Below are 21155 nucleotides of genomic sequence, written 5' to 3' on the forward strand. Positions count from 1 at the left end.
CAGTCCTTGCAGTGGTAGAGGTTAATCTCTCCCAGGCCAAACTACAGAAACCAGAAGCCTAGAAAGGGCTTGTGTCCAAAAAAATCAATTTCTAATTTGAAGCAAAATCATTTTTGACTAACAGGGGTTCAGAACCCATTACTTTCTGCTGTATAGTCTGCTGACATTTCAGCACTTTCTGTTGTGCACAATGAATCCTAATAGTCATTTTGTAATGTTGCTCTACCAATCAATTTAACCAAGAGAAAGCTGTTACAATTTCACAAAGTTTTCAGGGACAGTTTTCACTCACGGTTGGTTTTTTTCTTTTTCTTTCTTATTTTTTTAAGTGTTTTTGTCCTTTCTTTACTTGAGGGGTGAGGGAGTTTTGTGTAGCATTGGGGAAAATATAACATTTTTTTGAAGTTTCAGAAATATGAGATACTTACATGAGTAAATATTCTGTTCATTAGAATGATGCTCTACTATTGCTCTGATCTCCAATAAAATGGGACTTATTAGAGAAATTTGCTTGGAGAAGTGTAAAGGGAGAGACTGCGCTGGGATCGAAGTTAAAGGGATAACGTGATACAGGTTCTTCAGAGTGGAAAAAGCAAATAGAGACCCCGGACAGATGGGGCTGTTCCCTCAGAACTGTGAAATGTGCCCTAAAGTATACCTCTCAGGTTGGGATGGGGGTCATATTCCCAAATGAGGGATATTTCTTTCTCTCCTCCCCACCCCCCAAAATACTATTGCTAGGGAGGTTGGTAGCCTTCTTTTAGTATTGTTAGCATGGCCTTTGTTTCAGCAGTACAGCCTTTACTCCCAGGGAATCCAGCCATTCTCTGGGCTTGAAATTCTTCATCTTAAAGGTTTTCTCATCTCCTCTGATGGGTCCTGAGTCTCAATGGTCTTCATACCTTTGGGCTCATTTAAGTTCCTGACAATATTTCTCCCAAGGTCCTCGAAGCTGTGCCTGCAACACCATCTTCTAGAATGTGCCTCATTATATTTCTCTTTTTTTTTTTTTGGTTTTTGGGTCACACCTGGCAGTGCTCAGGGGTTACTCCTGGCTCTACACTCAGAAACCACTCCTGGCAGGCTCAGGGGACCATATGGGATGCCGGGATTCGAACCACCATCCCTCTGCATGCAAGACAAATGCCCTACCTCCATGCTATCTCTCCAGCCCCACCACATTAAATATTTCTTGAAGAAATTAATGTATTTTTTTTATGTCCTTGCCCCATTTTTCTACAAAAGGGATCTAATCAAACCTTTACACCTCAGTGTCTGCAGTGATTCAATGATTTAAGAGATATGTATGCTTGACCTTCAGAATCCTTGCAGTGATTCATTGGTAATGTCAAATCCATACAAGTGGGGTGTTAAAAAGAGCACTGCCTTGCAAGTAAAGATAACTGTGGGGGGTTCTTTTCATTTTCTTTTTCTTAATTGAGATTAATTTATGTTCCATAAAATTGGACAGATCTTAAGCATACAGTTTGATAAACTGACAATTACATTTTGTCATGTAACTAACACCTAATTAAAATACAGTAAATTGTAATTATTCATAAAATTACTCTCATGTTCCTTTCCAGTCAGTCCCTCACCAGACCCCTTAACCTTGACTTAAGGATAGCTGCTTTTTTACTATTACACATGGCCATTTTGTTATGAAAATATTTATCCCCTGTGTATCTCCCTCTTCTTACAAGAAAAGAGTCAAATTGTATTACAGCCTATCATATGTAATCTTAAGGAGGCAATCATTTCTTTAAAGGCCCTGCCTCCAAACTAGAGTCAAAGCAATACTACGATGGGTAGGGCACTTGCTTTGCATGCTGCTGACCTTGGTTTGATCTCTGGTACTCACCATTTCCCCCGAGTCCCACCCAGAGTAATTCCTGAGCACAGAACAAGGAGTGAGCTCTGAGCACTGCTGAGTGTGGCCCCAAAACAAAAATAAAAATAAAGACCCTGTCTCCAAATAGACATATTTTTACATCAAAACGTACTACAAAGCAATAGTAATAAAAACTGTGAGATACTACTTAGAATATATGTGTGCATATATATAATTACTTCAACCAACTATATTAAGTATGGGTTTGTATACATATAGATATATATCTTTATGGCCTTGTCACCTTGGATCAGGCAGTGGCTTCGTAGATATTACAAGTACTTGAAAAAGTAAATAGAACTTTTTGAAAATTTGAGATTTTTTTACTGTATATGTCAGAGAGCACCACCCAGAGAACAGGACATGTACAAATCATGTATCATATGTTTGTGTTTATATATGTTATCCATATATATCCTGAATATATAAAGAACTTACAACTCAATAACAGAAAGATAGACAACCCAATTAAACTGGACAAATGAGTTAAATTGTCTTCTAAGAAGATCACAAATGACTTATAAGCACTTAAAATCATGTGCAGCATACTAATCATTAAAGAAGTTCAAATCAAAATCATAATGAGAAACCAATTCTAAATACTAGGATTTATGCAATAATAATAATTGTTATTGTTTATTTACTTTGTGCTAATATGGCTTTCTTTTTCATCTTAAATTGAAAGTACCTAAAGCTCTTATTGCTTCCCTGGACCATTCTAGTGCTTCCTAGAAGGCAATGTTGTCCCTTTTGAGAAACACTAGTCTAAATATTGCTTTGCTTTCTCCCATGAATGATGATAATTTATCTTTTTTCTTTCTTATTCCATTCCTACCACAACCCTATTGTATCATTTTTCAGGTTAGGAATCTACATTCAGTGCCTTTATGTTTTTAATAATACCTTTATTTAAGCACCATGATTACAAACATGTTTGTAGTTGGGTTTCAATGATAAAAAGAACACCCCCTTTCACCATGCAACCCTCCCACCACCAATGCCCCCCATCTTCCTCCTCTCCCACCCCCTGCCTGCCTTTGAGACAGGCATACTATTTTTCTCATTCACTACCATTGCATTGATAGTTGTTAATGAAGTAACTGCACTCACCACTCTCTGTGGTACGTTTCTGGCTGATCCTTCTAGCTCTTGATAACTTATCTCTTAATTACCATTATTGTTATAGTAAGGCTAAAATACAAAAATGTGTGTATGGTCAGAGTGAAAAAATCATGCCACCACTTTGGAAGCAGTTTGGCATCAGTTATTGAAAACAAAGAACAAATAACTCTGTATCCCATCCATTTCATTTCAGGATAGATGTATATCCCCTGAACACCACCAGGTGTGCCCCCCCCCAAAAAAAAAGCAAAAAATAAATACACATCTATATATATCCAGTTAGGATAGGCCAAACTATGGTAACAGTTTCATTGAATAAAAGAAAAAAATGGCTTAAATCATTAAGTTTCTTTCTTTTCTAATGAACCAATGGTAAGGGTTGACCTCAGCAATGCTCCAAAGAATGATGGCTCTAATGGAGTTTTCTGCCTTCTAGAATCACCTTGAAGGATGACAAACTTCGTCCCTGACCAGATTTAATCTGTTCTTTTTATATAAATAAAGTTGTATTGGAATATAGCCATCTCTATTTTTATATATCTTGTCTGTTCCTGCTTCCAGGCTACAACAGCTGTGTTGAATGGCTGTGACAAGAGCTAGATAATCCACAATGCCTTTATATATTTACTCTCTGACTTTTTACAGGAAACTACTTGCTGATCCTGCCATAGCAACACAGGAAAGAACAAGGAGATATGTATAGGATTTGTAAATCAAATTCCAACAGTGTTGTAGGTTCATTTCTTCATTTCAGCAAGCAGTTATTGGACACCAGCCTGGTATCCAAGAAATCAGATTCTTTTTTACTTCTGTTTTTTTGGGCCACATTTGGCCGTGCTTAGGTTATTCCTGGCTCTGTGCTCAGGAATCACTCCAGGCATGCTCAGGACCATATGGAATGCCAGGGATAGAACCTGGTTGGTTCTTACTCATTGTACTATCATTCCAGCTTCGAAATCAGCTTAATTCTCTTGCTTAATACATAGAGCTACTATCAGTCTGTCCTCTCAAAAGAATGCGCTGCTTCAACTGCAGATCTCAAGCTGAACACTTAGCTGCAGACTGAAAGTGACCACAGCCCTCTCTTCAGACTGCTTCTGACTGGCAAGGGTCTCACAACGTCCTCCTCAGCTTTGATTAATTTGCTACGAAAACTCACAAAACTCAGGAAACCCATTTAATCATTAGGTCACTGATCATTACAAAGAATTTACTAAACATTATAAATCAAAATAGCCAGATGAAAGAGGTGCATAACGTGGCAAAGGTCCTCTCCCCAGGACTCCATTCTCCCCCAATCTCCGAAGTTCTCACCAACCAAAAACTTTCTGGATATCTCCTCTTGGGATTTTATGTGGGTATTGTGACAAAGAATGATTGATTAAGCCATTGGCTTAATCAACCTCTTGCCCTTCTCTCTTCTTTAACAATTCTAGCCTCTCTAATTACTTGATCATTTGCCACCTTCCTCAGGTATTTCCCCAACCTTATTTTCATTAACATAACAATGGACACTTTACAGAATTTGAATAATTCAACTCTAAACGTTTTGGAAGACATGAGCCAGGAAGTGCAGATGAAGACTAAATATGTGTGAGAAATATAAATGTATCATCTGAACAGCAATACTATTCATAAATCACTTTATTTAAGGTAAAAAAGTATTTCTGGAAGGTTTTTATAGGCCTGAAGTGACACATATTCTATGTTCACTAGATTTGCACCTCACCACACATAATTACAAGGGACATTAGGAGAAATGTATACTTCTCAGAAAGAAAAAAGTATTGACTTTTTGGGTGGATTCCTGTGTCCTCTGCCATAGCAACAAGGTTTTTCGTTACAGCCTTAAATCTGTAATGAAGTTAGATTCTAAATGTCCATCAATAGCAGAACGGAAGGGCCCAAGCACAGCTCAGTGGCCAAAAGAACTTAACCTCAAAGACAAGGCCAGTTAGGCTGAGAACTCCATTGCCAGCAGCACTGCTATTTGGGGCCCCCAGCACAAGTTTCAGCATACCAAGCACTAAAGGTGTGTAGTCCAACATGCAACCCCTCAGTAGTGCTATCATCACAAGCACGTTCAAAATCCAGTTAGAGGGGTGGGAGCAGTGGCACAAGCCGTAAGGCTTCTGCCTTGCATACTCTAGCCTAGGACAGACCACGCGGTTCCATCCCCCAGCGTCCCATATGGTCCCCCAAGCCAGGAGTGATTTCTGAGCGCATAGCCAGGAGTAACCCTTGAGCCTGTGGCTGAACCCCCCCCCCAAATCAAATTAGAGCACAGTTCCCAACAAGTGCATGTGCACACACCACAATGCAGTGCATGTGACCTCTAGTCATCAAAGCAACCAAAAAAGGATATGGAATAATTTTTTAACTAAAAAATAAAAGGGATTACTCAGGGATTACTCCTGTCTCTACAATTTAGGAATCACTCCTGATGAACTCAAGATTTTGTGGGATGCCAGGGATCGAACTTGTATCAGCCAATTGCGAGGCAAGTGTCCTATCCATTGTATTGTCTCTCCAGTCCTAAAACTCATGTCATTTTAAAATTCAAAATAAATCAAAGGACTCAGAAACTATGTTTTCTTAAACAGTGAAGTCTGAGAAGTTACTTTATCCCAAGATAATGATTTATGAATGGCATAGATCCAGCTATATATATATGTGTGTGATATATATATATATATATATATATATATATATATATACACGATAGAATCAATTATGTTAGTTCCAGTTAATTATGGAAAAACATGTGTTTGTCTTTAGTTGAATAAATATATATCATGCAAATAGAAAGAGAAAGACTTGGGGACAGAGAGTACAGGTTTAAGGCACATACTTTACAGGCTGCCTATCCCAGTTCTGTTCTCAGCAATGCATGGTTCCCGGAACATCAGCAGATATAGCCCTGGAGACTCCAAATACACTGCTAAGGTACCTACCCCTGAGGTAGCCCAGATAACAACCAGAACCTCAAGGCCTGAACAGTAATGCATCCTTAACTCTTATATTGAACCCTTAGCTCCATTGTTGGAAAGCAATTGGGGGGGGGGGGGGGGCTTCTGGTTTTCTTCCTTTCAGTTAAAAAAAAAGGCTCCTAAAACTTTTTAAAAGGGCTGGAGAGGTAGAATAGCATTTGCCTTGTACATGGCCTACCGAGATCAATTCATACTACTGCATATTGTCCTCTGATCACTCCTTGAGTGATCCCTGAGCACAGAGACAAGACAAGCACTACTGGGTATGGTTTCAAAAACAAAGCAGAAGGGACCGGAGAGATAGAATGGAGGTAAGGAGTTTGCCTTTCATGCAGAAGGTTGGTGGTTTGAATCCCGGCATCCCATATGGTCCCCTGAGCCTGCCAGGAGCGATTTCTGAGCGTGGAGCCAGGAGTAACCCCTGAGCATTGCCGGGTGTGACCCGAAAACAAAAAACCAAAAAAAAAAAAAAAAAAGAGAGAAAAAAGAAACAACAAAGCAGAAAAAAAAAGGAATTATATATGTATATATGTTTATTAAATTTATCTTCCTAATGGATAATATTCTTCCCAACACTTTCATTTTTTAAATATATGTATGACTTTGTAATGAAGGTTATGTAGTTCTATGATCTACATATCTATGCAATTGTTGGCATACTTAATATTAATAAAATTTTATGAAAATTAATAAATGGCATGTTACATAATAGAGCTTAGAGAATTGAGGTAAAGAAATAAATTACTCTAAGCCATAGAGAAATTATTCTAATTTTAGAGTTTCATAGCTTTTTAGAGTTTAATAAAAACTATGGTCCTTTTATCTAGGAAGTGATTGAGCACTCATACACAAATTTGTGCCTGCAATTATAAAGAACTGAGTGTTCCTGTAATATATATAATAATTTCTATGAATCATCAGTAACATTTTTCCTTGAAATGCCTCTTTTAAATGTCAGTTGTTTCAGCCGAACTTTTGACAGTGTCAGAACAGAAAAGGGACTCATATTCGTATCTTTTATGTTAGTGACTCAACAAATATCTGTAGTTTAACCGCACCAGGCATTTTTCTTCCTTCTCACTCACCCATAGCTCCCTCTCATTTGCTCCTTTTCCCATTTTCACTTCCTCTTGTACCACTTTATTTATGTTCTAAATTCTGAAACAAAAGCCAATTTGCTTTTTTATTTTTGATGATTTTTGTTGCTATTTTGTTCTGTATTTGAGGTCAGCTAAAATGCAGTTTATTATTTTGTGATTCAGACTCAAATAGACCTTTATTGCATTCAAAACTCAGCCTTGTTCTTCCTAATCATGTGATATTGGACATGCTGCTTGACCTTTTCAGAGTTTCCACTTCCCTATCTCTAAAATAAGGACAATAGTACAATTTAAGGACTGCCATAAGGATTAATGAGACAATGCATGAGAAGTGATTTGAAGGATACAAGGACATAGTTATTCTCAATAAACATTTCCTGGACGCATTAAATATTTAGTCCTGAGGTTTTAATTTAATGCTTTAGCTAATCCTGTTTTCCTTTTCCTTTCTATCAAAATTTTATCTCCTGAATCAAATCTTTCCTAATCCTATATGCAAGTGTGATCCCTCCCACTTCTTAATGACTCATATTTTTCCTGTTATTAGGACTAGAACAACAGATTGTAAAAATCCTGGAATCAAGTTGTATAAACATTAATTCTGGCTCCATCACTTAAAATTGTGCAACCCTGGGAGAAGTTTTGTTTTTCTTATCTGTAACTTAAATAAGAAAAATAGTACCTATTACAAAGATTTTTTTAAGAGACCAAATGTAACTAATTTTGAAAAAAAAGACAAAGCTATAGGACAGAACTCTTAAGGGGAATAGAAACAGACCCAAAGGGAGAAGAAATTTTCTACTACTAGTGCATAAAGGAACTTTGTGTGCTGAAGAATTCTGACTGGACTGTGAAATTAAGTAAAAAATAGCAGGGGAGTTGTAATTTTACGAGTTTGTAACCTACTTTCATAACTATAAATTTACTACTGCTTATCAGGCTATATTCCTCGCTTAACGACCAAGTTCCATTTCACCGACTTGGTCGTTAAGTGCGGAACTGCAGGTACTGTATACAGTACATGTATATGCATAGTACTTGACAATACAGTATTCTGTTTTTATGTTTTTTTAATATATAATTTTATTTTAATTATAGTGGCTTACAAATCATTCACAGTAATATTCCAGGTACATATTTACATTGAATCAGGGGAATTCCCACCACCGAATTGTCCTCCCACAACCTCTCCCATCCTGCCTCCCATATCCTCCACTCCCCCCCTCCAGGGGCTGCTATAATGCGTGGTCCCTTCTGTGTCTAGTTTATTACTTAGTGGTCTTATAGCTGTTTGGTCTTGGTGCCTCCATTACTGCTCCCTCTAATTGGGAGGTGGGACTAGAAAGTTCAAGTTATGTGGTTTTGTTTGAGGAAGAGAAAGGTAATATAATGGGGTAAAAATCGACTTTACCGACTATGCGCAGAGTTATTCTAGAGGCTCTCATCCTTGGTTTGAGGGATGAAGGGGAAAAGAAGAAGGTGAAACACCATAATAGTTCAAAAAGAGGAATCAAATAAGATATCTAGTGAGCACTGCAGCAATAAAAATATGCACCACATAGTTGCCATGGTCTTGAGATAGGAAATATGACAAGGCGCAAAGAGGAAGAAGAGAAAAGAAGAAAGAAAAAGTAAATATATAATTAAAAAAATGGACAACTACTTCAGTATCTACCCCAAAACAAAGAAATCGACAAAAACTAGATAAAAAAATTATAAAAAAATTTAAAAAAAGGATTATTTAGTGTTTTTTGTCTCCCCTCCCCCCTGCATAGGCACAGTAAATATTGGGGTCATCTGAAACGGGAATCCCCTTGGCCTAAGAGATACAGGGTTTCTCTACCCTTGGAATATATTGTCATGGGATTATCTATAGACTCCTTTCACGACAATACAATATTCTGAATAAGTAAAATAACAAGAAAGATCAAACTGAAAACTTCCACTTGTTTTAATTTGCATGGGTTGTGTAATTTATACACAGTCCTGCAATGGATTACAGAACATAAAGTTAGTAAAGTAGGTACATTAAAGCACCAAAAACCACAGTACTGTACTGTAGAGTGTACAAGATGGAAAAAGGATATTTAAAATAAAATAAAATAAAATAATGGTGAAGAGATGGTCATAAGTGCAAGCAGTCGCTAAACAGGTAGGCCGTTAAACAAGGAGTATATTATATATGTGTGTGTGTGTGTGTGTGTGTGTGTGTGTGTGTGTATACAGATACATATAAGAGAGAGAGAGAACAGTAGCATCCATATACCAAGTGGACTTTTCTGGTTAGCTGTTATTATGCCACCTCGGTTATTAATAATTCTCCACCAGTGTCTCATTGTCTTTTACTCAATCGTTTCAAGCCTTACATGGTTTGGGTTGAGGCTTCCACAGAGTTGAATACATAAAGAGGACTGATCGTACATTTAGATGGCTAGCTTTACATCTATTCATAAAAGAGAATTATATGATACTGACTCTATCATTTGAAAACCATGGATCATGGTGAGTGTTTTATGCTAATTTCTGCTTATCTTCTCAAGGCCTGATTTTCTCTGGTCATACTTAAACTGTTCCATGTATAGTGGTAGCACACTGTAATATTAGCATTTTAGATTCTGTTATCCCCAATATGTCAAAGCCATCTTTGTGTTACTTGATATTTACCTTTTCCACAAAGAAATAGCGAATCTCCCCCAAATAACCTACTTAAGCTGCCTTGGCAACAGTCTTCCAGGAACCAGAAGAAAATTATGAAGACTTTTATAGTCAGCCATGAAAAAGACATGAATATTGTTAGTTATTTTTAAAAATAATATTAACTTAATATTAAAAAGAGAAAGAATCAAAAATTGTCATTAGAAATCATTGAAAAGCAAACCTACAATATTCTGTGTAGAAAAGATTTGTCCACATCTTTATTCAAAAGAGAAAAGTAAATATCAACTAAACATTGTTAAAAGAAAAACTCAGAAATCAAATCAGTCCTAGAATGAACAATTAAGCATCTTTTCCGTTTCAATGAGACATTTGTTTTAGCCTAATGTAATTGGTTTTGTTGTTGTTGTTGTTTGTTTTGTTGATAAATAAAACCTGAAGAAAAACTCAAGGATTTGGATATGGCTCAGTGGCAGAACAACGTCTTACATGAATGGAGTCTTAGGGTCAACCCCCAACACAACAGAAAAGAAAAAAGGGGGATGGGAGGGAGTAAAGGGAAAAAGGAAGAAAAAGAAAAGAAGTATTAAGATTTTAAGTGCAGTGTGGTGTGATTTTCTAATCTCTCAAAGAGAAGAAATATTGTATCATCTTTAATAAAAAAAATAATAGGGGCTGCAGAGATAGTATCCAGATTTGATCTCCAGTGCTACATATGGTCAGTTCCCTGAACAGGAGTGATCCCTGAGGACAGAGTCAGAAGTAAGCTCTGACATAGCATCAGATGTGTACCCCAAGCAAAAATCAAAGTTAAGTGATTTACTTTATTTCCTGAGGAGGGACCCTCCAAAGTGGGTCTTAGGGGGGACTCAATGCCAGAGTTCAAACCCAGGTCAGTTACAGGCATGACATGTGCCTTGGCCCTATACTATCTCTCCTTTTACTTTCTTGGACATCTTTACAGTAAATGAAACCAGCAGGAATATTACAAGGCATCAGGTTTAAAACAAAAATCTCTAGTCAGCCTGGTATTGCACCAATCTACTTTTAAAAACATATTTAAAATATAAAGTCATTGTAGTTGCTTACGTTTAAACAACCACAACAATTCACCAAGGTTCCTATCCATCGCCATTGTTTCAGTTCTTTTACTCTTGGGGATTACTAAAATATTTACTGCATTACTCAGTCTGTATTTTCTCATTTCTCCTTTTTGAATGCCCCATTGTTCCTTCAGGGACTATGATGGAAGCTAGAAAAGATGCGTCCACATCTCCTATGAGAACTGGAAGCCAAAAGGAACTTGTAACCACAACCACATCATCATTCAAACTAGACACCACCCGGTAAGCTTTGGGGAGCCTTTTCTTTAACATTCTTGTGAGAAAAGCATTTTCTGAAGTTTATTTAGAGAGAAGTGAGAAAATCTTAACATTTCTTAATGATTCTTACTCAGGGGAGCCTCTAGACGTATGCAGGTCAAAGCATATATATAATGAGAAAATATACTTAACAGTAGGTCCTTCCCAATTTATCACAGAATGGTTACACATGTACACTGTAAAAGTCACAGAATTAATCAACATATTAATTAAAATTATAATGAATATTACACTATAGTTTTTAGGGTTTTTTGTTTGGAGGCCACACACAGTGATGTTCAAGGCTTACTCCTAACTCTGTGCTCAGGAATCATTTTGGGCAGTTCACAGGGAACTCTATTATAGTACCAAGGATATAACAAGGGTTGACTGTTTACAGTGTAGGTGCTTTAACCCTTCTCACTGTTTATGGACTGTCAACTTTTGCTTATGTAATAAACATTTAATCAATTCTGTTTGTTTTAAGACCACACCTAGTGATGTTCTAGTGCTACTTCCAGCTCCGTGCTATGGGGTCTCTCGTGCTCAAGGACCATGGTAGCCATTTAATCAAACTTTTTAGAAGAAGAGATAGTATAGGGATTAAGGCACTTGTTTTGCAGGTGGCCATGCCAGTTTCACTCTCTAACACTACATATGGTCTCTGAAGCACTGCCAGGAGTGAGTGATCCCTGGGCACAGAGCCAAGAGTAATCCTTCAGCACAACTGGGTATGTCCCAGAAAAACAAAAATCAACCTTTTCTGGAGTCAGGAAAATAATTATTATTAAAATTTCTTACATCTAGGAGCCATTAATGTGTTTCAAATGGTGTAAGGCCCTAGGCTTTTATTTGGGGGGGGTTTCACACCTGGCAGTGCTCAGGGGTTACTCCTGGTTCTATGCTCAGAAATTGCTCCTGGCAGGCTCGATGGACCATATGGGATGCTGGGATTCAAACTACCGTCCTTCTGCATGCAAGGCAAACATCTACCTCCATGCTATCTCTCTGGCAAGGCCTTAGGTTTTATCTCTGGTATTGAATGAGCCACTAATGAGTGATACCTCAAATTTTCCACAGTAAATAAAAATTCTTTTATCTAATAATCCAATTCCCATATTATAATTTTAGGATGAAATTATTAAAACCATAAAAGAGGCTTATTTATGTTTTCATGGGATGTGATTGTTTAAACACTTAAATGACTAACGACTCTTACAAAACTTAACAAAAGAAAAATCTAATAACCCAATCTGAAAATGGTTGAGGGCAGGAACAGATACCTCCTTAAAGAAGACATACAGATGGCTAATAGGCATATGAAAAAACGTTTGCCTTCACATATTTTTAGGGAAATGGAAATCAAAATAATGATAAGTATAATCTCACAGATAGGAATGGATTAAATCCAAATGATTGGAAATAACCAATGTTCGCAAAAATATGGTAGGTAGGAACCATCTTGTACTGTTGGTGGTAGTGTGTCTAGTTCAATTTATAGAAGCAGTATGGAGATTTTTCAAAAATGTAAAACTACAACTCCTTAACAAACCAGCAATTCCACTTCATGGTTTCTAATTCCAAAACAGAAGCTTTCATGTTCAAGGATATATGCATGCCTAAATTCATTACAGTGCTTACTATAATATCCAAGATTAAACCAAAGTCCACCTACACATAAATAGAACAACAATTATGGTATATATAAAGATGGAATACTATGCAGCTGTAGGAAATTATGAAGTCTTGCAACATGGATGGAATTGAAGGATATTATGGTAAACAAAATTAGTCAACGGGAGGAGAACAATAGTGGATGATGTAACTGATCTGGAATCAAATCTGGGAGTTAACTTAAGATCTTAATGGAACAGTGACAAACTCTTGACATTAGAATACAGAACCAATTACCAAACTGGGGAAAAGAGAAAAGAAGACCAGACTAGAAAAGAAATAGGGACAATAGAAGAGGATTTGGGGCACTTGGTGGTGATGAGGTGTACTAATTTTGTTTATCAGTACTATACGCTTGAACACTACTGTAACTTCCTAAAGTACAATAGATTTAAAAAAATAAGTGGAAAAAATAAAGAGCCTGAGGTTTGACGCAATATTAGAGCACATGCTTCACATGTAGGAGGAAGTGGTACTAAGTTCGATTCCCAGTACCTACACACACATACAGATTTTTAAAACATAATTTTTTATAATCCTATGATTTTTTAATTATAAATTTTTATTTTGACAATATTGACTTACATATCTTTCACAGTAATATATTAGGTACATATTAACATAGAATCAGGGGGATTTTCATCACCAAATTTGCCCTCCCTCTACCCCCGTTCCCACCCTGCATCTCATATCCCCCACTCTCACCCCCTGCTAATAAGTGGTCCCCTCTGTGTCTAGCTTACTACTTAGTGAGCATACATCTGTTTGGTCCTGGTACTCTCTCCTACTTCCCTCTCTATTTGAGAGACAGAACTAGATAGTTCAAGTTATGTGGTTTTGTTTGAAGAAAAAAGCAATAAAATGGGGTAAAAATCAAAAAAGCTGAAAATGGGCAGAGTCCTTCTAGAGGCTCTCAACCTCAGTTTGAGAGAGGAAAGGAAACAAGGAATTGAAACACCACAACAATACAAAAGGAAGTATCAAATAAGATATTCAGTGAGCACTACAGCAATAAAGACAAGTGCCACATAACAGCCCCGGTCCTGAAATATAAACATGGCAGAGCACAAAAAGGAAAAAGAAAGAGAAAGAAAGAAAAAAATATGGAGACACCAGCTCACCAACTTCAATATCCACATCAAGACAAAGAAGTAAAAAAAAAGTAAATAAAAAAATAAATGATTATTTATGCTTTTTTTTTCCTGCATAGGCACAGTAAATAATGGGGACATTAGAGAGGGAATTCCCTCAGCCTAACAGATACAGGGTTTCTCCCACCCTTGAAGTATACTGTCCTGGGGATAACTATAGACCTCTTGCATATTCATTTACTCTCCCCTCAGTGCTTTTGTGTTATATGGAAGACTTCTGCTCCTTAATGGGTGATAAACTCAGACCTCTGTAACTAGAGATCTTGGTATCTCAATGGTCAAGGAATGGATCTTATGCTGAAGTCTTTCTTTGTGGTTCTAGAAGATCTGTTCCTTCAGTGTCATTTTAATCCATCTTCTGTGATGGGTGGTCTTGGTCATTGCACTGATCCTAGGATGAAACCTGGGATAGAGTCTTTCGTTGCGTTAAGACATAACTTTTAATTATAGGGAAATATAAATATGGAAGGAGGGATGGTAAGGACAGAAGGCAGGAGAGAATAGTGCTAGGGTTGATGCAATTGCCTTACCAGTGGCTGTCCATTGTTCAATTCCTGGCACTGTGTCTGGTCCTCTGAGCACATCTAGGAGTAATCCTTAGATTACATAGCCAGGAGTAAGTCCTGAGCATCTCCAGATGTGAGCTCCAAAACCCCCTAAATTAATTAACTATATAAATAAAATTGCTAGCTGTTTATGAAATGAATATAGATTTTTCTGCATAATTTTAAATAACATTTGGGAATTGACTTTAGCAGAAAGAATAATAATGGCTGTCATCCATCAAGCATCTGCTATGAACCCAGCACTGTGCAGTGCCCCTTTTATTCATTGCTCAAGCTTCATCATAGTTTTGTGCTATGACCTATCCTAGTTTAAAAATTCATTTAAAACTTACTCTTTTTAAAAATTACAGCCACGTGAGCTGATTCTGCTTTTCGCATTTTTTAAATGAGAGAAGCAATGTTCAGAGAGGTTGTCTTGTCTAAAGCCACATTGCTAATAGATTGAGCAGAATTTTAGCTTCTATTGCCCATTATCCTAAAAACTGTAATAGTTGACCTTGACAGCATTCCTATTTTGATGGTCACTTGCAACCAAAAGAAATCTTAACTAGTTTGCCTCATTCTTTTTCCATTAATCCTCTCTTCTTTTCAGTACTTTTCAGTGCTGTATGTAGTTGGCATTTTGCCCAAGATCCACAGTGAATAGTGTTTCTGAAGTATTGATGGAACAGAGGAGCCATCCTCACTCACCTGAAGTGATTCTTGTGGAAGAATTGTGTGGAAAGAGGAATGAGATCTGAATTTTTTATCTTAATGAATTTTCCTATTGTTGAAGATTAAATTAGATTCTTACTGCTATCTTAATGTGTTCTTGATGGTTGTAATTTCAAATCAGAGAGGAGCATGAAAAAAAAATGTTTCCTCAGTAAGGATTTTGTAGAATATCCTCAGCACACAGTTTTTCAATAGACCATATCAACTTGATAGTTTTACAGGGCCAGCTTAAAATTGCTGTGAAGATTCATATTTACAAGAATTTTCAAAAAATGATTCAATATTGCAGATCAGCTAAATAGAGATTATCAGAAGCTTCTTAAATAATGAGTATTTTGCTCAATAAAACAATTTATAGCACATCAGATTTAAAAATAAAACCTGCACAAAAGAATAGTATATGCTTGTTAACAAAGTGTAGTCTTAAATAAAAATGAAACAATGGTATGAAAATTGATTACCAGGAAGACACAGTGGTCGCTTTCCAGAATTTAGTATCAGGATTATTTGAATTATTTTTATTTCAAGGTATAGAAAGGGCATTTTTACATTTTACATTTACTTTTACATTTACTACTTTTCAGTTACACACAAACTCATAGAAGACCAAAACCTTTTTTTCAAGGCAAAGAAAAAGCTTTATCAAGAAAATAATAAAGCCAGATATTCTTCATCCCTACAAACTTGGAACCTGCCAAAGAAATCTTTTTTCCCAGTCCCTCCTAAATCCCAAGAATTACAAAGGAGAACTAGGGTAGTGGTTTAGATGCCCATTGGGGAAGGGTTCCCTTTGTTCTCTCAACAGTGCTAACTCTCAGAAGAGTCCTATCTCAGGCGTGGCAAAGTCATCTTTCTCATTCACAGAGAGGATTGTTAATTGCACTCTCTGCTGCCTGTCAATATAGTGTGGAATTTTCATTCCCCATTCAAGATGGAAAAAGTTGTGGCTGAAAATGTTAACATTTGCATTTTTATTTGTTGATTTATTTAAAGGACAGCCTCTCCTACAGCAATCCATCACTTGGTGACACCCCAAATATGAATAATGTATTGTAGACTTGCGGTTACAATATGTAATAAGTGCTAGAGACAGTCAAGGAATGTTAACTATGTTGCAAATGTAATATTTATTGACTCATAAAGTTTATTGCTTTTGAGGTTCAATAATACTTACCATAGGACATTAATATCACTTATCCCGATTTTAGCTGGGCACCTTTGTATGTAGAAATATTCTTCTATCTCATGCTAACAAAATAAATATGTAATTTACAGCATAAGCATGGAGAACTTTATAGTTTTCTGTGCTGAGAGCAGCAATACTTCTTTTTCTCCATTTCGCTTCTGGCTTCTAGCATTGATCATACTTTCCTGAGCCTCCAAGAGAAGAGCATAGATGTCTTCATGGCCAAAGAAGGAAGCTCCACTGAACCAAGTGGGCCCATGTGTTTCTAGCTGGAACCATCACTGTTCCCACACATTATTCATTTCCTCCGGAAAGAGAACTGAAGGAGCTTTTGCCCATGTCATTCCGGATACTTGGTGGGGAGGGGGTGCCTTTGCTCAAAAAGTGAACAGCCCTTTTCCTGTCAGCACACTGAGCCAAAGTAGCTGATTCTGCTGGATCAGCTGCTCTACAGTGTGAAGCCAGAGCTGGGCAGGTCACCAATGAATCAATCTGTAAGGAGCACCCCGTTCATGGGAATTAACCCTTTTATGTTCCCGAATTAAGTCCATGCCAACAATAACAGTCAGACAGGAAATAACTGATACACAGAGCAAAAGCAGTAATGTTAATTAGCAAGCAATAGCTGTAATTGTCATCTCGATTCAGACGCAGAATTATGTATCTCTTTGTTATAAATAACCTTTCTAATTGTACTTGATATATGCAATTTAATCAAAAAGTATACTTGCAATAGGCAGATATTTGCATTATTGTTGCTTTGGATCTTCAAATCTTTTATTTCAGATGTGACTTTAAAAAAAGATCCATTGGGCCCGGAGAGATAGCACAGTGGTGTTTGCCTTGCAAGCAGCCGATCCAGGACCAAAGGTGGTTGGTTCGAATCCCGGTGTCCCATATGGTCCCCCGTGCCTGCCAGGAGCTATTTCCAAGCAAACAGCCAGGAGTAACCCCTGAGCGCCGCCAGATGTGGCCCAAAAACCAAAAAAAAAAAAAAAAAAAAGATCCATTACAGCTCTGTATTCTTGTATATATGCTATCTTTCTATGCAGGTACACATACATCAGATATTTCATATTAAAATGAAGACCTTCTGTGATTATTAAATAAAATAGAAATCTTGTCACTTTTTAAAATAGTAGTCATATTTCTTTCTCCATTTCAGTCATATGACAGCACATTCATGATTGTTCCAAACTCATAAAGTCAAATACCATTGAGTTCTTTGCCTCTGAAGTAAAATGTTTTGAAAGCCCACATCTCTGTCTTTCCCTGATTCATAGGAAGAGTAGTTGCATGTACTGCATGTAAGAGCTAAAAAGAAAGTCAGATCTCACCACATCATTACCCAATTAGTAAATTTTTCAGAACTTGAGCTGGAGTTGCCTATTTAGTTTTTTTGTTTTGTTTTGTTTTGTTTTTGGGTCACACCCAGTGACCCTCAGGGGTCACTCCTGGTTATGTACTCAGAAATCGCTCCTGGCTTAGGGAACCATATGGGATGCCAGGGGATTGAATCATGGTCTGTCCTAGGTTACTGCATGCAAGGCAAAAACCCTACCACTTGCACCACCACTCTGGCCCCATCTATTTCATTTTATAAATTTTAATTTACTGGGCCATAGAGGTGGCACAACGATAGGGCATTTGCCTTGGGTGCAGCAGATCCAGGATGGACGGTGGTTCAAATCCCAGCATCCCATATGAACCCTCATGCCTTCCAGTAGTGATTTCTGAGTGCAGAGCCAGGAGTGGCCCCTGAGCACCGCCAAGTGTGACCCGAAAACCAAAGGAAAAAATAAACAAAATTTTATATACTTTATTAAAAGAACATTATTCATAGTTGATATAGTCATCATAATGCATTTCTTCCAGATAAGTTCAAAATTGGTAGAGAGAGAGAAAGAGAGAGACAGAGAGAGAAGAAGAGGGGAGAAAAATAAGTACAGCAACAAGCAAATTTCTGAAAAGTATTTTATTTCTAGTGAGGTCATTAAGTATTGTTAGAAGATTTAATAAGATCTTCTTGCTAGCTGATTATTCTGTTATTTCATTTGTTTCTGAACATTAAGTGACTTCAACTACACATTGGCATATAAATTGGTGTGTTTCTATGGGGATGACAGTATTAAACAAATGCACCTGTTGCAGACACATCTGTTACCACATGTTCCAGGAATTCAAGCCACTGTTACTGATACAGTGGCTTTTATGGGCACCAGTTCTCCCAGAAGCATGAAATAGCAGGAGTTGGGAGAGGGTTCCCTGCACTCACAAATAATTGTGGGGGAAGAGTTAGGGGCCACACCTGGAGGTGCTTGGAGGTTATGCTCAGGAATCACTTTTGTTGGGCTGGGGAGACCATATGGAATGCCGGAGAGGAGATCAAACTCAGAGTTGCATGTGTGTGATGCAATCACCCTACCTGCTGTGCCATTGCTTCAGCCCATGGAATTGTCTGTCTGTCTCTCCTCAATCTTTTCTCTCCTCTCATCTTTCTCCTTTCACCTCTCTCCTCTCTCTGTCTCTCCTGTCATTCCCCTCTCCTCTCTCCTTTCTGTCTCTGTCTCTCTGTCTCTCTGTGCCTCTCTCTGTTTCTTTCCCTTTACTTCTCACCCTCCCTTCCTTCCTCTCATTTTTGGAACTAGTGATGCTCTGGGGTTGTTCGCTCAAACACACGGAGTTACCTGTTTCTAAGAAATACTCTTCACCTCTCTAGCTTTATTTCAAATGTTAGGTCTTTACTGCAGCACTTTACTATGATGGGTTTGGTTTGATTTTTAGGTATATTAGTGGTGTGATTATATAGAACTTTATTGTTGTTGAAACATAAAACTATTTAAGTATGTGTTCTGAAGGATTTGATAGCATGTTTGAAGGATTGTCTTTTTTTATATACTTTATTTTTAGACTTTATTCCATCTGAGCTCCCTGGAGTTGAGTTACCTGTGCCCAGTGGTGGTCCCAGACAAATATTTATACAATGCTAACTAACTAGAAGGTTATTTGTGAAGCTCACTCGCCCATTGATGTTGAGATTGAAGGACCAGACTCAGAATGTTGGAACCTTATCAGAAAACTCTACCCAACTCAGGCTGGAAGCATACAGTACCTTGTTATCAAGAACTTAAACTTACCCCTCATTAGGATAGTATTTTCGATTTGGTTTAGAGGCCACACCAACAGTATGTTAGAACCATTCCTAGCTCTCTGCTCAGGGCAATTCCCTGGCAATGCTTAGTAGACCTGCTGCAGAAGTGGAGATTCATATTGGGTTGGCTGCACATAATCTCTTTTGTTCAGTCTTCAAGCTCGTATAAGTATTTTTCTATTTGGGAAAAATGTCTACTGGAATATTTCCCCAGTTTTTGATTAGGTGGTTTGAATTTTTTGCTCTTTGAGTTGTGGCAGTTCCCTATGTTTTTTGGATATTAGCCCCTTAATATATACATATATATGATTCCCAGATATTTTCTATTATTTCTTCAATCAGCCTGTTCTTTATGCTGATTTTTATGTGTACAAATATTTTAGTTTAATGTAATACTACTTATTTTTGCTTCTGTTGCCCAAACTTTGGATAGTGTATCCAAAAAAATTTTGGACCAAATTCCAGTGCTTTTCTCCTCTTTTCTTATAGGAGTTTTACAGGTATGACTTACTTCTGTAATTAATGTTTAGTTTATTTTTTCATAGTATTAGGATCCAATGATGTCCTTTTGCATATGACTATTCAGTGTTCCCAAAAACCATTTATTGAAGATATTAGTCCTTCCCATTTCATATTGTTCTATTGTTGAATATTAATCAATCATTTGTGTTTAACTTTATTTTTGTTTCATTAGTTTTGATACCTTTTTTTTTTTTGGTTTTTGGGCCACACCCGGCGGTGCTCAGGGGTTACTCCTGGCTGTCTGCTCAGAAATAGCTCCTGCCAGGCATATGGGACACCGGGATTTGAACCAACCATCTTTGGTCCTGGATAGGCTTCTTGCAAGGCAAACGCCGCTGTGCTATCTCTCCGGGCGGAGTTTTGATACCTATTTTTATGCCAGTAACACTTCTTTGACTACTATCACATTGTAACAGTAATTATTTACAAACTGAGATGCCTCCAACTTTGTTTTTCCTCAAGATTAATTTATCAGGCTAGAGCAGTATTGCAGTGAATAGGACTTGCATGCATCCAGCCTGGCTTAATCCCTGGTATCTTATATTGTTCCCTGAGCACCACCAGACAAAATTTCTGAGTAAAGAGCCAGATGTAATCCTTGAGCATTCCCCTCCCCCTAAAAAAAGAAACATAAAAAGACTAACCTGGCTATTTGGGATCTTTTGTAATTCCATATACATTTTAATATTGTTTTTTCTATTTCTGTGAAAAAAATCTTTTGGAATTTTGATACAGTGATTGGTTGAATTTATATATCCTATACATCATTCTCAGTAAATGTGGACTCCTTATTTGGGAGGGCGCTCTGCACTCAGAAATAACTCTTGGTGGGGCTTGGAAGCCATATGGTTACCATATGGATATCAAACCCAGATAAGTCACATGCCAGGCAAGTGACCCGATGTACTAGCTCTATATAAATAGACATTTTAATAATGTTTATTCTTCCAGTCTAGGAACACTGAATATTTTCTTAGTTTAATTTTATTTATTTTCTTTTTAGTTTTATTTTCTTTAATTTTTTAACCAAGACCTATACAGGTCTTTCACCTACTTGGTTAGATTTATTGGT

The 21155-nt window shown here is 37.3% G+C and overlaps 2 protein-coding genes across 4 annotated transcripts in view; one reads left to right on the top strand and one right to left on the bottom strand.

Annotated features, from left to right (window-relative positions):
* RPRD1A (regulation of nuclear pre-mRNA domain containing 1A) overlaps positions 1-21155 on the bottom strand; it is a 1137547-nt gene that overhangs the window by 1050749 nt on the left and 65643 nt on the right. The gene's annotated exons all lie outside the window — the stretch shown is intronic.
* The window catches only part of KIAA1328 (KIAA1328 ortholog), a 327696-nt gene that overhangs the window by 268488 nt on the left and 38053 nt on the right, over positions 1-21155 (top strand). For both annotated transcript variants that reach the window (XM_049769723.1, XM_049769724.1), the window contains one exon: positions 10996-11104. In XM_049769723.1, coding sequence (XP_049625680.1) covers positions 10996-11104 — 109 coding nt within the window. The remainder of the gene's footprint in view (positions 1-10995; positions 11105-21155) is intronic.

Source organism: Suncus etruscus, chromosome 3, assembly GCF_024139225.1.
Source record: "Suncus etruscus isolate mSunEtr1 chromosome 3, mSunEtr1.pri.cur, whole genome shotgun sequence".
NCBI classification, from domain to species: domain Eukaryota; kingdom Metazoa; phylum Chordata; class Mammalia; order Eulipotyphla; family Soricidae; genus Suncus; species Suncus etruscus.